Source organism: Eriocheir sinensis, unplaced genomic scaffold, assembly GCF_024679095.1.
Source record: "Eriocheir sinensis breed Jianghai 21 unplaced genomic scaffold, ASM2467909v1 Scaffold37, whole genome shotgun sequence".
Lineage (NCBI taxonomy): Eukaryota > Metazoa > Arthropoda > Malacostraca > Decapoda > Varunidae > Eriocheir > Eriocheir sinensis.
The window spans coordinates 96,752-111,018 of record NW_026111687.1 but is presented as its reverse complement, the minus strand read 5'-3'; the positions used below and the strand labels follow the sequence as shown (position 1 = coordinate 111,018).

General features: G+C 46.8%; 1 protein-coding gene across 1 annotated transcript; it reads left to right on the top strand.

Annotated features, from left to right (window-relative positions):
- Positions 1 to 210: 210 nt before the first annotated feature.
- Positions 211 to 2,479, top strand: LOC126991941 (uncharacterized). The gene is made up of 2 exons (XM_050850613.1): positions 211 to 463; positions 513 to 2,479. Exons 1-2 carry the CDS (start codon positions 211 to 213, stop codon positions 2,477 to 2,479), a joined length of 2,220 nt encoding a protein of 739 aa, XP_050706570.1.
- Positions 2,480 to 14,267: the final 11,788 nt, after the last annotated feature.

The following is a 14,267-nucleotide window of genomic DNA, read 5'->3' as shown; positions in this document are numbered from 1 at the left end:
AAGCAAACACCGGCGGACTGATGCCCGCTTTGTACGCTTTTTATAACAAATGTATGTATATATATTTTTTTTTTCATTGTATATGTATTTGTATATCTTTTGTAGAATAAACCTTTAAACGAATAAAATCAACTCTTCACACCACAGGAACTGACCAGGGCGATGAAAGGGAGAGACACGGCCGCGGGAGCGGATGGCGTGACTTACTCCATGCTGACACACGCCGGGCCCGCCGGAGACGCCGCGCTGTTGGCCTTGCTCAACGCGTCGTGGCTGGCGGGCCGCCTGCCGCCCGCCTGGAAGGACGCTGACATTCAGCCCATACCCAAGCCCAAGGAGCCAAACAGCTTCCGGCCCATCTCCCTCCTGAGCTGCACAGGGAAAACCACCGAAAGGATGGTGCTGTCTCGCCTCCAGTGGCGCATGGGAATCCCGCACCCCAACGTGTTTGGCTTCACTAAGGGCAAGAGCGCAGCAGACAGCCTCATCACCCTGCTGGTCCACGCCAACAGCCGTCCCACCCACCATCACGGTCTTCCTCGACCTCGAGAAAGCCTTCGAGCTAGCCAGCCCACACGCCATCCTCACCGCCCTCGTGAGAAAGGGGATCCGAGGACGCCTACTCGCCTGGCTCCAGGACTACCTCCAACAGCGGCGGGCCAGGGTCAAGTTTCAGGGCTTCAAATCCTCCTTCAGGGGCTTCGATAACGGGACCCCCCAGGGCGGCATACTCAGCCCGTGCCTGTTCAACCTCCTGATGGAGCAGCTGGTGGCGCTGCCCTTCCGGGAGGGCACCACTCTTCTGAGCTACGCCGACGACCTCGCCCTCGTCGTCACCGGGAGGGGCAACAAGCTCGCCAGGGCGCAGGAGGCACTTGACATCATCACCGACAAGTGCGAGGAGCTGGGGCTCATGATCTCCCCTGGGAAGTCGCGGGCCATGGCCATCAGGGACACCACGCCGGCCGCACAGCTGCGCGTCCAGGGAGTCGGGCTGGCCTGGACGTCCTCCTACCAGTACCTCGGGGTGTGGATAGACCAGCAGCTGTCCTTCACACAGCAGGTCACCTACCTGAGAGAAAGTACGCTGGCCCGGCTCAAAGTCATGAGGGCCATGACGCGGCCGTGGGGGGGCGCCACCTTCTCCGTCCTCCGGCTGTACTACCTGCGGGCGGTGCGCTCCCTGGTGGACTACAGCGCACCTGTCATCGTAGGCCTGTCCCGGCACCAGCAGGGGCGCCTGGAGGTGTTGCAGAACAACGCCATGAGGACCATGTTGAGAGCACCGCGGTGGACCAGCGCCTGCGTGATGCAGAATGAGACCCGACTGGTACCCCTCACCTGCAGGGTGGACTGCATTATGGCCTGCCGGGTGGCCAGAGTGCTGCAGCGCGACGTGGAGGGCGTGGCGCCGGAAAGACTCCGGTTAGCCATGGCACAGGGCGTCGAGTGCCTCCACAACAACGGGTGGCTAATCGGCACCACTATTGCTGCCAACACCAGCCGGCACGCGGGTAACTGGCTGTGGCGAGAGCCGGACCGCCCGCACCCCACCTACAGGCCTTCTGCCCCCTGGGAGCCCTCTGCCGCAGTGTTCACTGCCACACAGCTGCCCGCCAGCAAGGCGCAGTGCACTACCGCGGAGCTGCGTCAGCACGCCTTGATGGCCATGGCGCAGGTCACTGAGCGGGGCGCTGCGGTGTACTACACTGACGGCTCTGTCGACCCCGACAACGGGAGGACGGGCGCCGTTTTCGTCACTGGTGGACGGCAGCGAGCGTGGAGGACATCAGACCACTGCTCCTCCATCCAAAGAAAGCTAGTGGCAATCCTGCACGCCCTCGAGCACGCACAGCATCGCCAAGAGGACACCGTCGTGCTCCACACAGACTCCCGGGGGGCCCTGCAGGCGCTACAAGGCCACCCCAAGGACAACGTGGGCCTCATCACCGCCATCCTGGGCATCCTGCAAAGCCTTGCAGCGCAAGGCAGGCGGGTGCGGCTCCACTGGATCCCCAGCCATGTGGGAGTCAGAGGGAACGACGCCGCCGACGAGGCCGCCAAGAGGGCAGCCAAAGGCCCCACCGTCACCAAACCTGTGCGGCCAAGCCTGCAACAGGCCAAGACACAGGCCAAACACGCAGCAGTCCACCACGCCCACCAGCAGCTCCGAGAACTGGAGGGGACAAAGAAACAGGCAGCCTGGTACGCTGCGGCCACCGACTACACCCAACTGGACGCCGCCTACCAGCAGCGCAGGGCAGACGACGCGTTGCTGCAGCGCCTCAAACTGGGCTACTGCACCAGGGAGGAGCTGTACGACGGCTTCGATGGGCGGATATGCGAGCACTGTGAAGAGCGCGCCCGCCGCCCCCTGGTGCACTACCTCCTGTCTTGCCCAGCCACCGCGCGCCTCAGACCAGCGCCAGCGGCTGCCGCCCATCCTGCAGGAGATGGGCCGGCCCCTGAGGCGGTGTGAAGCCAAGGCCGCCCTCACGGTCCGACACACCCCGACACAGGTCCTCCTCGAGGTGCTACGGGCGGCACCTCCCCCACGGTGACCAACGCCCGCACCCCGCACAGCCGGGCGACGTGAGCCGCGCTGACAGCGCTGCCACAACACCACGCCGCTAGCCTGCACCGCCACCGAACACCCCCGACAGCGGCGGGCCGATGCCCGCTTTGTCCAACTATATAATATTGTTTACGTGTATTTATTATGTATCAGAACATGTACATGTAATGGATGCTAATCACGGGCATCAGATATATTGTATAGTTGCACAATAAACATCTACAAAAAAAACAAAAAAATGTTCGTCAATGGAGTCACCACCGGTTAATGGTAGTTTCTATCAACCAACAAAGGCTTGCTCTAGCGGCCGGGAGCATCAAGACGTAATCTGCTAGTAAATGCAAGTGCATGAATTCATCCCAGACACCCCAAAAGGCTACTACCATATCTTAAAACCACAATGAGTCTGGTCCATTAGCCTAATATTGTAGAAATACTTTAAGTATACGAGTTTTATCATAAGTAGTATTGATTGATTGTTTATTGTTGCATTTAACAACAAAATAGAAGTGAGGAACATGACATCGCAACCCCCACGCATTACATAGTGTGATTATTTAATACACGAAAATATTCGTTCCTTACCTCCTTCGATATCTCGCAAAGAGATAAACATTTATCGTAATGTTGCTGCCACTCTCTCAAACGTCGTTTTCCGTAGACTCAGCTTCTTATACAGCTTATCTTGTGGATCTCATAAGGCATCTCGGCTCCAGATCTTGTCTGTATTTGCAGACATTTCTTGTGTTATTATTGGCGCCATGTTGTACTCAGCCGCCAGTCGGCAATACAAGACGGACGCGCTCAGCTGCAGAAAACTTGCCGTGAGAAGGGTTCCCAGACCCAGACCCAGACGAAATATGCAGTCGAGCCCGTATTGCCGGCTAGGAATTGCCAGGTGTAAGGCCGCCTTTATAGTATATCATCCTAACGGACCCCCCTCCCCCAATTGGAAGGCAGCGTGACGTCATGGCATGCATAAGAAAGCTGTGTAACGAAACACGAGAAAAAAAACCCTGCTCCCGTCAGGGATTAAACCAGCGATCAACGAGGCGGGTATGTCCCGCCTGAACCACTCGGCCACAGAGACGCCCTTCTCATGAGGCGAGCTAGGGAAGAGATGGTCATCAGGGCGGCCGGTCAGCTGCAATACAAAGTAAAGCCAGCGCAGAGTAAATAATTATAAGAAATAATAAGCTTTGCAAATTCCTGTTCGTTAAGGTATGTCGTTAAGATACACCTCTACTTAGAGCAAGAGAGTTTCGATAAACAAGCTTTGGATCACTTACTTAATCGACGTGTCCTTGGCATCGTAAGTATAAACGTGAACGGGCTAAGTCCGAATTCTTACTTGACCGACGCGTCCTTCCCAGCAAACCAGCACCGTCGGTAGAAGGGTGCCCACCGTCAGGAAAATTCCTGACGTCAAATCGACGGAGGGCCTCCGTACTCCAACGACTTTAATTATCGTCTCCTGCAGTGACATGCTGTAAATGCGTGTGTAAAAGACGTTTTTTTTTTTTTTTTTTTTAAATGTGGCCCTATGGTATCTATGTGATGGATAATGAATCGATCGGTCTTTCCAGAAACTGCAAACGACCATGGGCATATAGCATATACACTTATGTACACACACACACACACACACACACACACACACACACACACAGCACAATTAACATTCACCAGTGACGTGAATCCCTCTTCGATTGATTTTTTTTGTAAATCAATCATTGTGTTATCATTATTAATATATGTAAATTAAAATGAACTTGTGTACTACGTGAACAAGGCACCTCCAGGTTGTGGTTACCAGTAGTCCCCGACAATTACATCGGAAATTATATACTATTAGGATGTGACGTGCTAGGACAGGCCCCCATGACATGAAATCATAAACAAGTTACTCTGGTATGGGGCGGTACATTACACCCAATCCGCTACGTAGCCAAACGACACGGTAAAGTAGAACGAGTTCGTATAGTACCGGAGACGATCGAACCCTTCTGGCCCACCTTGTGAGTAAACAACCCGATCGAGATTCCATCCTTCCAGACTGAGTTATCCTCTCACGGTATCTGAGCTTCCGGGAACCATTTTGCTGGTATCCCCCCATCAAACTCCTAGGCACGATTTTGTCTGCAGAGTGACAGAGGAAAGGCAGGTGTTTGTTCCCCTATATAATCCAAACAAAACCCATCAGATTTTCCGAAAAGGTACCTACCTCGGCTCATACGAACCTGTACAAGTAATATAAGAGCTTAACTCACCGGGTAAAGGCCCAGATATGGCTGAGAATAAGGTTCACACGAACGTTATTATCAAGAATGATTTGCTCCCCCATGCTGACCACCCCAGGGAAAAGGGAAGCCGAGAAGACAAACTGAAATCCCTGTTAGCCCTCCAAGATTTCAACAATCTTTCGGAGGAGGAAAAGAAGGTCCTTCTTCATGTCATTCAGGAAAATAACGAACTATTCATTTTACACCCCTCAGAGATCGGGAAAATAAGAGCTCCACCGGTAAAGATTGCAGTAGAAAACCCTATTCCGGTTAGAGGATCCAAGTATAGATATCCTGAGAAGGCCAAAGCAATTATAGAGAAATTAGTTGGGGACATGGAAGAGAAGGGGGTGATCGAGCCCTCTACAGCAGCTTGGTTGAGCCCTATCGTCTTGGTATCAAAACAAGACGGCTCCAAAAGGATGTGTTTAGATTATCGAGGGGTAAACAAACACTTACCTACGGACATATACCCATTACCACGTCTAGAAGAACTAGTAGAGGTTGCGTCAGGGAACAAATACTATGCTACCCTCGATCTCAAAGAGGCATATTTTCAAGCAGAGCTGGAGGAAAACAGCAGAGATTAACCACCTTCAGTGATGGAGTGTCCTTATACCGCTTTAAAAGACTCCCCTTCGGCTTGAGCTGTAGCCCAGCCATCTTCTCCAGACAAATTGCCCAGGTATTAACTCCACTAATCAAGCAAGGATGGGTAAAGAACTACTTAGATAACATAGTTATTTTTGGGCCAGATTTCAAGACCTTGGTGGAACGGTTAAGCCAGCTCTTCAACACCCTCAGAGAAAAAGGGGTTAAGGTTAATATTAGTAAAAGTAAATTTGGGCAAAGACAAGTAAAAAAAAAAAACAGTTCCTTCAGTTTCTTTTCTATCTATTTATGCCTGTTCTTAAGAACTCCCCCATTAGGAGTTTACCATAGCAGAAGAGCCTCCATTTATTCGTATCCTTGCATGCTCTAATCCTCTCATTCTCCCTACACCCTCACATTATCTAGCTCTCTATCCTGCCATTTTAATTTATTTAACTTTAAAACAGCAGTCTTTATATATGATACTGTATTCATTCATAGTTAACCATCCCTCAAAATTCAGCATAAAAGCCATTGAGTAAAAGTTATGACTAATTATAAAAGGTCTGTCTATCATTTAAAATACTTATGACCTTTTTTGGAAGACAATTAAATTTCTTCGAAGAAACGGCTCTAGTCCTGTCAGCCTAACCTCATAAGATTATGTTATGTACAAAAAAGGCAAACTTTTTATATTCATGTGCTGGACAGTTTCTGATTTTTTTCGAGGCATCAGAGAGGGAAAAAAAGAGACAATATGTGTCTTCAGATCAATCCACATAGCCCCTCCCTTGCTTCTTATTTGGTTATTATTTCCTCCACAGGGTTCCAGAAACGTGTTCTCCAACTGTTGTCAGCTGTGAGGGACGAGGTGACAGATACGAAGCAGGAGTTGGGAGATTTGAAACCCGTCAACTGTTAGCTCATTTAGTGACCGTGGTATAATCTAATTGTCAAGTGGAGTCTCACCTTAGAAGAACTTCAAACTGTAGAAAAGGAATTGGAAAATCCCATTTATTTTCAAGAAATGTATAGTAAGTGTATTTGCATAGGTGGTACGAATGAGAATGATATGCCATGGTATCAAATTTGCTGTACGGTTTTATGAGGAAACGTCTTCTCTGCAAATATAATATGTATGGTCAAAGGGCCAAAAGTGCATTTAAAAATACATAGCTGTTTACTCCCATTCTACAGTGTGCTTCAGAAATTCATCGATTCCAGTGCAGCTGAAGTAACATATAATTGCAACAAAATGTGCAGTGCCCCAAAATGAAGGAAACTGTTGAATAGACCCCATTGTAATAATTATCTTCACCCACCCTTGATGCTATACAGCTCCAACGCCCATACCTCGCTGCATACTTTGTATAAAGCTGATGTGCTTATTCTGCTCCATATTTTATTTGGCTATTTTAAGTCAACTTATTCCATAACCTACTTTCTAGTCACGTTCATCGCTATACTATCCAAAACCTTTATGCAAGAGTTAACCAGCATCTTCACTCTTTCATCCCTTACACTGGTAAACTCTGGAACAGCCTTCCTTCGTCTGTATTCCCTCCTGCCTATGACTTGTCCTCTTTCAAGAAGTGTGTATCAAGACACCTCTCCACCCGAAATTGACCTCTCTTTTGGCCAATCTATACTATTTTATGTTGTGTGAGCGGCAATTAGCAGGCTTTTTCATATACACTGTTTTTGTTGCCCTTGATCCGGCTCTTTTGTTGTAAAAATAGAAAACAAACATGCCTATGTATGTTGCAAAGATAATTGATTATTGAATACTATCCAATATCATGTATTTCTAGAGAAGATTATTGTAACATTGTTTTCTTTTCTAGTTTTATAAATCGCTTCTAGTAATATACTTCCCATTGGTATTGTTTCATCATATTTACTAGGATTCAATTTTCTCAGTATCCAAACCTTTTTGTTCACCATGTGCTTGATACCAACTGATGCAGTATTTGTTACCAAGAGGACGGACAAAAGTAGGATTAACTGAGAGATGAATATGTTTTACTAGCTGCATAAGTTACGCCTATTTAATTTCAATATCTTTCAAGTCGGTTGCAATTGCAAGCAAGCCGATTTTCATATTACTGTGTGTGCTCTCCCTACCTCAGAAATGGGTGGTAAGGTTTGATGATTGCAATGTTTTATACAAGTATATCGCAGCTTCCTTAAAATTCACCATTATAGTTTTTATCAAAATCCTTGCCTTATATTTGTTTGTTGATTATACTGTAAAGTATGCGTATAAATACATACTGCAAAATATTAATGTGTTGTTAATTAAGACGAATAAATCCTATATACATTAACACCCAATATTCACGTGAAATACTCGTGAATGTTACACGTGATTTAGGCGATAATTATTACCCGTGGAAATCACGTGTCACATGCACTTGTAATCATCTCGTAATATGAACCAGATTTATTCGTCATATCCACGAGCCGGATTCACGTGTTTTACTCGTGAATTACGCAAGCTGTGCCCAGGGGCACCGCCCAGTACTCGGTGGACAGCAACGCGGGAAGAGAGCACACAGGAACACACGTCCGACCAGAACGCCTGCCAACAGCCAACCTTCCCACTGCTGATGATTTCTTTGGGTTGAAGGTGCCTTCAGTGTAATGATACACAGCATGCAGTCCACTGGAACAAACCAGTATGGGAGGCAAATATCACCCAGAATACAAATATTTATAATACAATTAAGGCAAAAATACCGGAGGCCTTTTTTATTTCTTAGTGAGGAGTATAAAGTGTTATTTTGTGAGTAGCAACTGTCAGTAAACTGTACAAGAGGGTAAAACTCTAGTGTTTACTCATACTCCCTCTTCTCCCCCAAAACAAGCTTGGGGGCCTGTAGGAATGTGTGGTTTTCGGGTGGGGGACACAAAATGCATCACAATCACATAGTTTTTGAGATGGGGATGGGACGTAAAATACCAGAGATGTAGGGAAAATCCTTACATTATATATGGATGTTTTTCACCTGTACAGGTGCCCTGCGCATTATTTATCGAATATCACAATCAATACTATTTAGGGATTTTTTAACCCATATGGAAACTGCGCATTTCACCCACAGGGGTTATATGAGGATAGGTTAGTTTAGTTTCGGTTATGTTATGTTAGATTAGGTACTTTTTGTTTTTCTCTATATGTACATAAGAGTGTTGCTTGACTGGACAAAAAAGTAGAGTAGTAAGCTAGTTTTTAAGGCTATATGCTACTCTTGGGATTACATTTCATAACATAATCTCACGTAACATAACCTAAACTTAACTAACCTATCCCAACCTAAATTCGCCTATCGGTGAAATGCGCGGTTTCTGTATGGGGTCGAAAATATCTAAATGTAAGGATTTTTCAATACATCTAGGGTATTTTTTTCCTCCACACACACACACACACACACACACACACACACACACACACACACACACACACACACAAGTCAAAAAACAATGTGATTGGAACGCATTTTGTGTTCCCTACCCAAAATCCACATACCCACAGGTCCCAAAGCTTATTATGGGGGAGAGGGGGGAGTGTGGGCAAACACTAGAATTTTACCAAAAAGAGAGCAGTGTTGAAGGCTGCCAGCAATGAGCAGTAAAAAGCTGATACTAAACATATTATTTCACATATATGTCAAATTCATATACTGTTATAATCAGTAATGTAGGTGATGGCAATGTTTACTAATTGTTTATATTGCAAACACCAGTGCTGATGATTTCTTTGGGTTGTAGGTGCCTCCAGTGTAATGGTACACATCTTATAATGTGTCATATATGAAAGGGCAAACTAGGAGGTGTTCATTCACTTGTTTCATGAGCTGGTTGGGCCACTGCTTGTCTGAGCTTTCCAATGGCAGCATGGAATGCATGCAGCTAATGCAAGGTTAAGGTCAGATAGTTTAATTGTCGATATTTGTACCTGTAATGGACATAGACCACCCAAGCCTTGGATTTGAGCTTTCAAAGTCTATTAGTGGCTAAAATATAAATTAAAGCAGCTGCCATATGCAGTTAATACTGAAATTATGCATTTATTTTACTTGTGTGAATGCACTACACTAACTACCAAAAGGTTCTGTTGAACAGAAGAAAGTTTTGAGCGCAGTCTAGCACATCATAATTATTATGGCAGCCGGGAGGCGAGTTTGGGGGAGAGTTAGGTTAGATCAGGTTCGTTTTTATCAGGCTAGATAATAGTTTCGCTATATTTGTTAATGATAAATATGTGTGATACGTCTTACGTTGCATCATATTCCTCAGTTAGGTACTTTCCTATGCTGCAGGTGTTTGGGTCATAATAACATAATGGAAACATAAGAGTGGCATAGGTAATTTAGAATGGATATAAAATATTCAATGACTAGGTCTCTGTCAACTTGTCAAGTATGAAAGTGTTGCAGTCAGGCCCGGCCCAGTCAAGGAGTTGTAGGGGAGCATGGGTATCAGTCACTGGACAGGTTTTGTACTAATAGAACATAGGACTTTTAGGCAGTAAGGTGTTTAGAAACCAGAAACCCTTTGCTTAGGACAGACGTCGGCAACGCAGAATTCGAGATGAGCCACCTTCTTCAAACTTGAAAGAAAAGCTGTGCTGCTGGAGCCGCAGCTTAAATTATACATGGTTATGAATGGAAATTATGAAATTCATATGATGTCAGCAACCTATTCTTAATCCCTTATGGATTGTTACCACGACTGAACAAATATTACTAAGCTTTAATGTAATTACTGCTTATGAGTATCTTTGGAGAGGTGATCAATGTCTTAATGTCGTTTTGCGCTTCAGGGAGGACTGCTGATTGTATCATTCAGTCGCCAGCGTACTTTCTTTTTTATGAGATTCATGCTAGAAAACACTTGCTCACACAGAGGTTTCTTTTATATCTCTCTCTCTCTCTCTCTCTATATATATATATATATATATATATATATATATATATATATATATATATATATATATATATAGATATATATATATATATATATATATATATATATATATATATATATATATATATATATATATATATATATATATATATATATATATATATATATATATATATATATATATATATATATATATATATATATATATATATATCAATCTGTGTGACACCCTCTCTCGTCCTCTAAAACTCACCTTCTTTTCCTCACTGAAACACAGGTTCTGAGGCTACTGACAGCACTCTCTACTCATGCTAAAAGCCTTGGGTTAATCACGCTTGTTCTCGTGCTGTCAAAGATAGGGAGGAAGATCACAAAAGGTACCAGAGACTTCTCACTCCAGCTCACCATGATCTTTACATTTCTGCCCGAATCGGGCCAAATCTATTCTCCGATTTACCAAAACTCCTTCATTAATAGAAAATGTCAAAATCTTGCTTTTTTCTAATTCTTCCCGTGACTTCTGGTATCTAGCCAAAAACATCTCCAATTTCACTTATTTATCTTATCCTCCTCTCCTTAGTCCTGACGGCAGCACCGCCGTCTCATCTATCTCTAGGGCTGAAATCTTATTTCAAACTTTCTCTAAAAACTCCACTTTGGACGATTTTGGGCATATTCCTCCTACACATCACCACATCTGACTCCTTTATGCCTGTTATTAAGATTCTTAAGAGTGATGTTTTCTATGCCCTTTCTGGCCTCAATCCTCAGAATGCTTATGAACCTGATGGAGTGCCTCCTATTGTACTTAAAAAAAAAAAAAAAAAAAATTAGAAAATGTGCTTCCGTGCTGACGACCTGCCTGGTCAAACTCTTTCGCCTCTGCCTGTCAACATCTACCTTTCTTTCCTAGTGGAAGTATGCCTTCATACAGCCTGTGCCTAAGAAGGGTGAACGTTCCAATCCCTCAAACTACCGTCCTATAGCTTTGCTTTTTTGTCTATCTAAAGCTTTTGAATCAATCCTTAACCGGAAGATTCAAAAGCACCTTTCCACTTCTGACCTTCAATCTGATCGCCAGTATGGGTTCCGCAAGGGGCGTTTTACTGGTGATCTCCCTGCCTTCCTAACTGACTCTTGGTCATCTTATCTTAACCATTCCGGTGAAACATTTGTTATTGCGCTGGACATATCAAAAGCCTTTGATAGGGTCTGGCACAAATCTTTGCTTTCCAAACTACCCTCCTATCCTTCTCTCTGTACCTTTATCTCAAGTTTCCTCTCTGACCGTTCTATTTCTGCTGTGGTAGACTGTCACTGTTCTTCCCCTAAACCTATTAATAGTGGTGTTCCGCAGGGTTCTGTCCTATCTCCCTCTCTTTCTGTTGTTCATTGATGAACTTTCCAAAACGAACTGTCCTATCCATTCTTACGCGGATGACTCTACTCTGCATTACTCAACTTCTTTTAATAGAAGACCCACCCAACAGGAACTAAATGATTCCAGGCTGGAGGCGGCTGAATGCTTAGCCTCAGACCTTACCATTATTTCCGATTGGGGCAAGAAGAACTTGGTGTCATTCAACGCCTCAAAAACAGTTTATCCACCTATCCACTGACACAATCTTCCAAACAACTATCCCATATTTTTGACACCACTCAGCTATCCCCTGCTGCCACACTACACCTCCTCGGTCTATCCGTAATTCTCTCAAAATCTCAGCTAGCAACTTCATATCTCTTCTCGGACTAACTCAGCTTCCGCGAGGCTGGCCGTTCGGTATCGTCTCCGCTAGTTCTTCTCCCCGCACAGTTGCTATCCATTTACAGGGGCCCTGTCCGCCCTTTCTATAGAGCATGCATCTCTGCGTGTGGGGATCCACTCACAACTCTCTTGGACAGAGTGGAGTCTAAGGATCTTCGTCTCATCAGCTCTCCTCCTCTTACTTGTAGTCTTCTACATCTTAAATGTTGCCTCTCTTTCTATCTTCTATCGATGTTTGATTGATTATTGGGGCGTTCTTTGCTAGGCGGCGCAACTGCGCGGTCATATGGCGCCGACGATAATGATAAAGCAATTGCAGATGTTAATGCACGCATGCTTGTTTCCAGGCCTATTTTGGTGGAGGCCAACAGCACGACGTCGTCAGCAAGAGATAGGTATCCGTGGGTGCGGCCACCCAGCTCTACTGCGACGTTCTGGGGCTGGGAAGACAGCACCTGGTCCAGTGTGGTGTTGAAAAGCAGGGGTGACAGAGGGTCCCCCTGCATCACACCACGTTCAAGTCGCACCTGTCAGGTGTCATCCAGCTTAGTCTGAGCTTTGTCATATATGCCCTTGATGTATTTGGCAAACTGCTCCCCTAGCCCTCACCGCCTAGCAGCTCCGACTATGGCGGGGTGGCCCACTGAGTCTAAGGCCTACTTATAGTCGAAGAAGGCCACGAAAAGGGAGCGGGGGGCGCGTTTGTCTGCCTCCAGGGCTTGCTGCACCAACAACAGGTTGATGGGGTAGGTCCGTCCAGTGTCGATTTCAGGGCGCCCATCATCACCGGAGCCCGACATGTTGGTTGAACAAGTCGAGCAGGAGAAAAAGCTTCTTGTCTTGAATGAGTTGTTCAATCTGACCTGTGTCGGCGACAGGTCAGCAAAGTGGTGTCACTCTGCCGTAGAACGAGGGTCGTAGCCTGGGCGACGACGGATGTGGCGGGAAACACCCAACATTCTATGCCCACCGGGCCCACGAGGAGGGGGACAACTTAGTACCCTATGGCTCACTTAAGAGAGTCATAGTTGCTCCAGCTACCCCCGCCGTTTACCTGCCGCCACCCGGTGCATGGAGGCCTCGTCCAGCGCTCGCTCACGCACGAGGCAAAGCGACCCATTAGGGGCGAGCGAGCTACACCCGCCGTTTACCTGGCACACACACAGTCTCACACGCACCAACAAGCGAACGGGCGGGCGAGAGAGCTAACCCCGCCGATTACCCGCTTCACTAGTCCAGTGCCCACGAGTCATTAGGTGTGAGTCCGTTACTCCTTCCACTCGATCACTGACTATGCCTCGTCCAGCGCTCAAGAGGCATTAGGTGCGAGTCCGTTACTCCCGCCGTTCACCCGCCACTCGATCAGTCAGTGACTGCCTTGTCCAGCGCTCAAGAGGTAAAGCGTTTACCCGGCACACGATCTCACACGTACCGACAAGCGGGTGAGCGAGCGAGCCACCCCCGCCGCTTACCCACCACACGGTGCATGACTCGTCCAGCACTCACGAGCCAAAGTTTACCCGCCACACGGCAAATTGTATGTCGTACGAAGGGCCAGCGTCTCCTTGACTTGTGCTGCAATTCGAAAAGTCTTACCAAATTCTCACATAACTTGTAGGGAACATACCCAGCTTGTAGTAGTAGCCAGCACACAAGTTAATAAATGACGTCGGATCACCCACCACCATACGAGGAGGAGGCAGGCGCCTTCTCGTTGGTCGAAGCAGTGATCTCGGCGGAGAAGCAAATTAAAGGCTCGTGTCCGGAGGATTTCACTATCAGGTTGCGTGACGAAACCTCCAGCTTGTTAGGGAGGTCTTAACGGTCGCAGTAAGGATGCTGCTCTACCGCCAACAACACCCTGACCTGTACGTAAGTCGTCTGCGAACAATTCGGTACGGCACATCAACATCTGGGTGTTCTCTACTAGGATGGGGAGAGGCTGAACCTGTTTGTCGAGGCACTCCCGAGTTCCCTCTGCATGGGTCCATCTTCTAGCCCCGCCCGCGAACGAGCGGGGAGGGCATCTCTCGAAAATTCAATGGTGACCATCCCAATGCAGGTCATCCAGCCGGGATTCTGTCTTAGAGGCTTTCAGGCATAATCCCACGGACGTAGCCTCGCT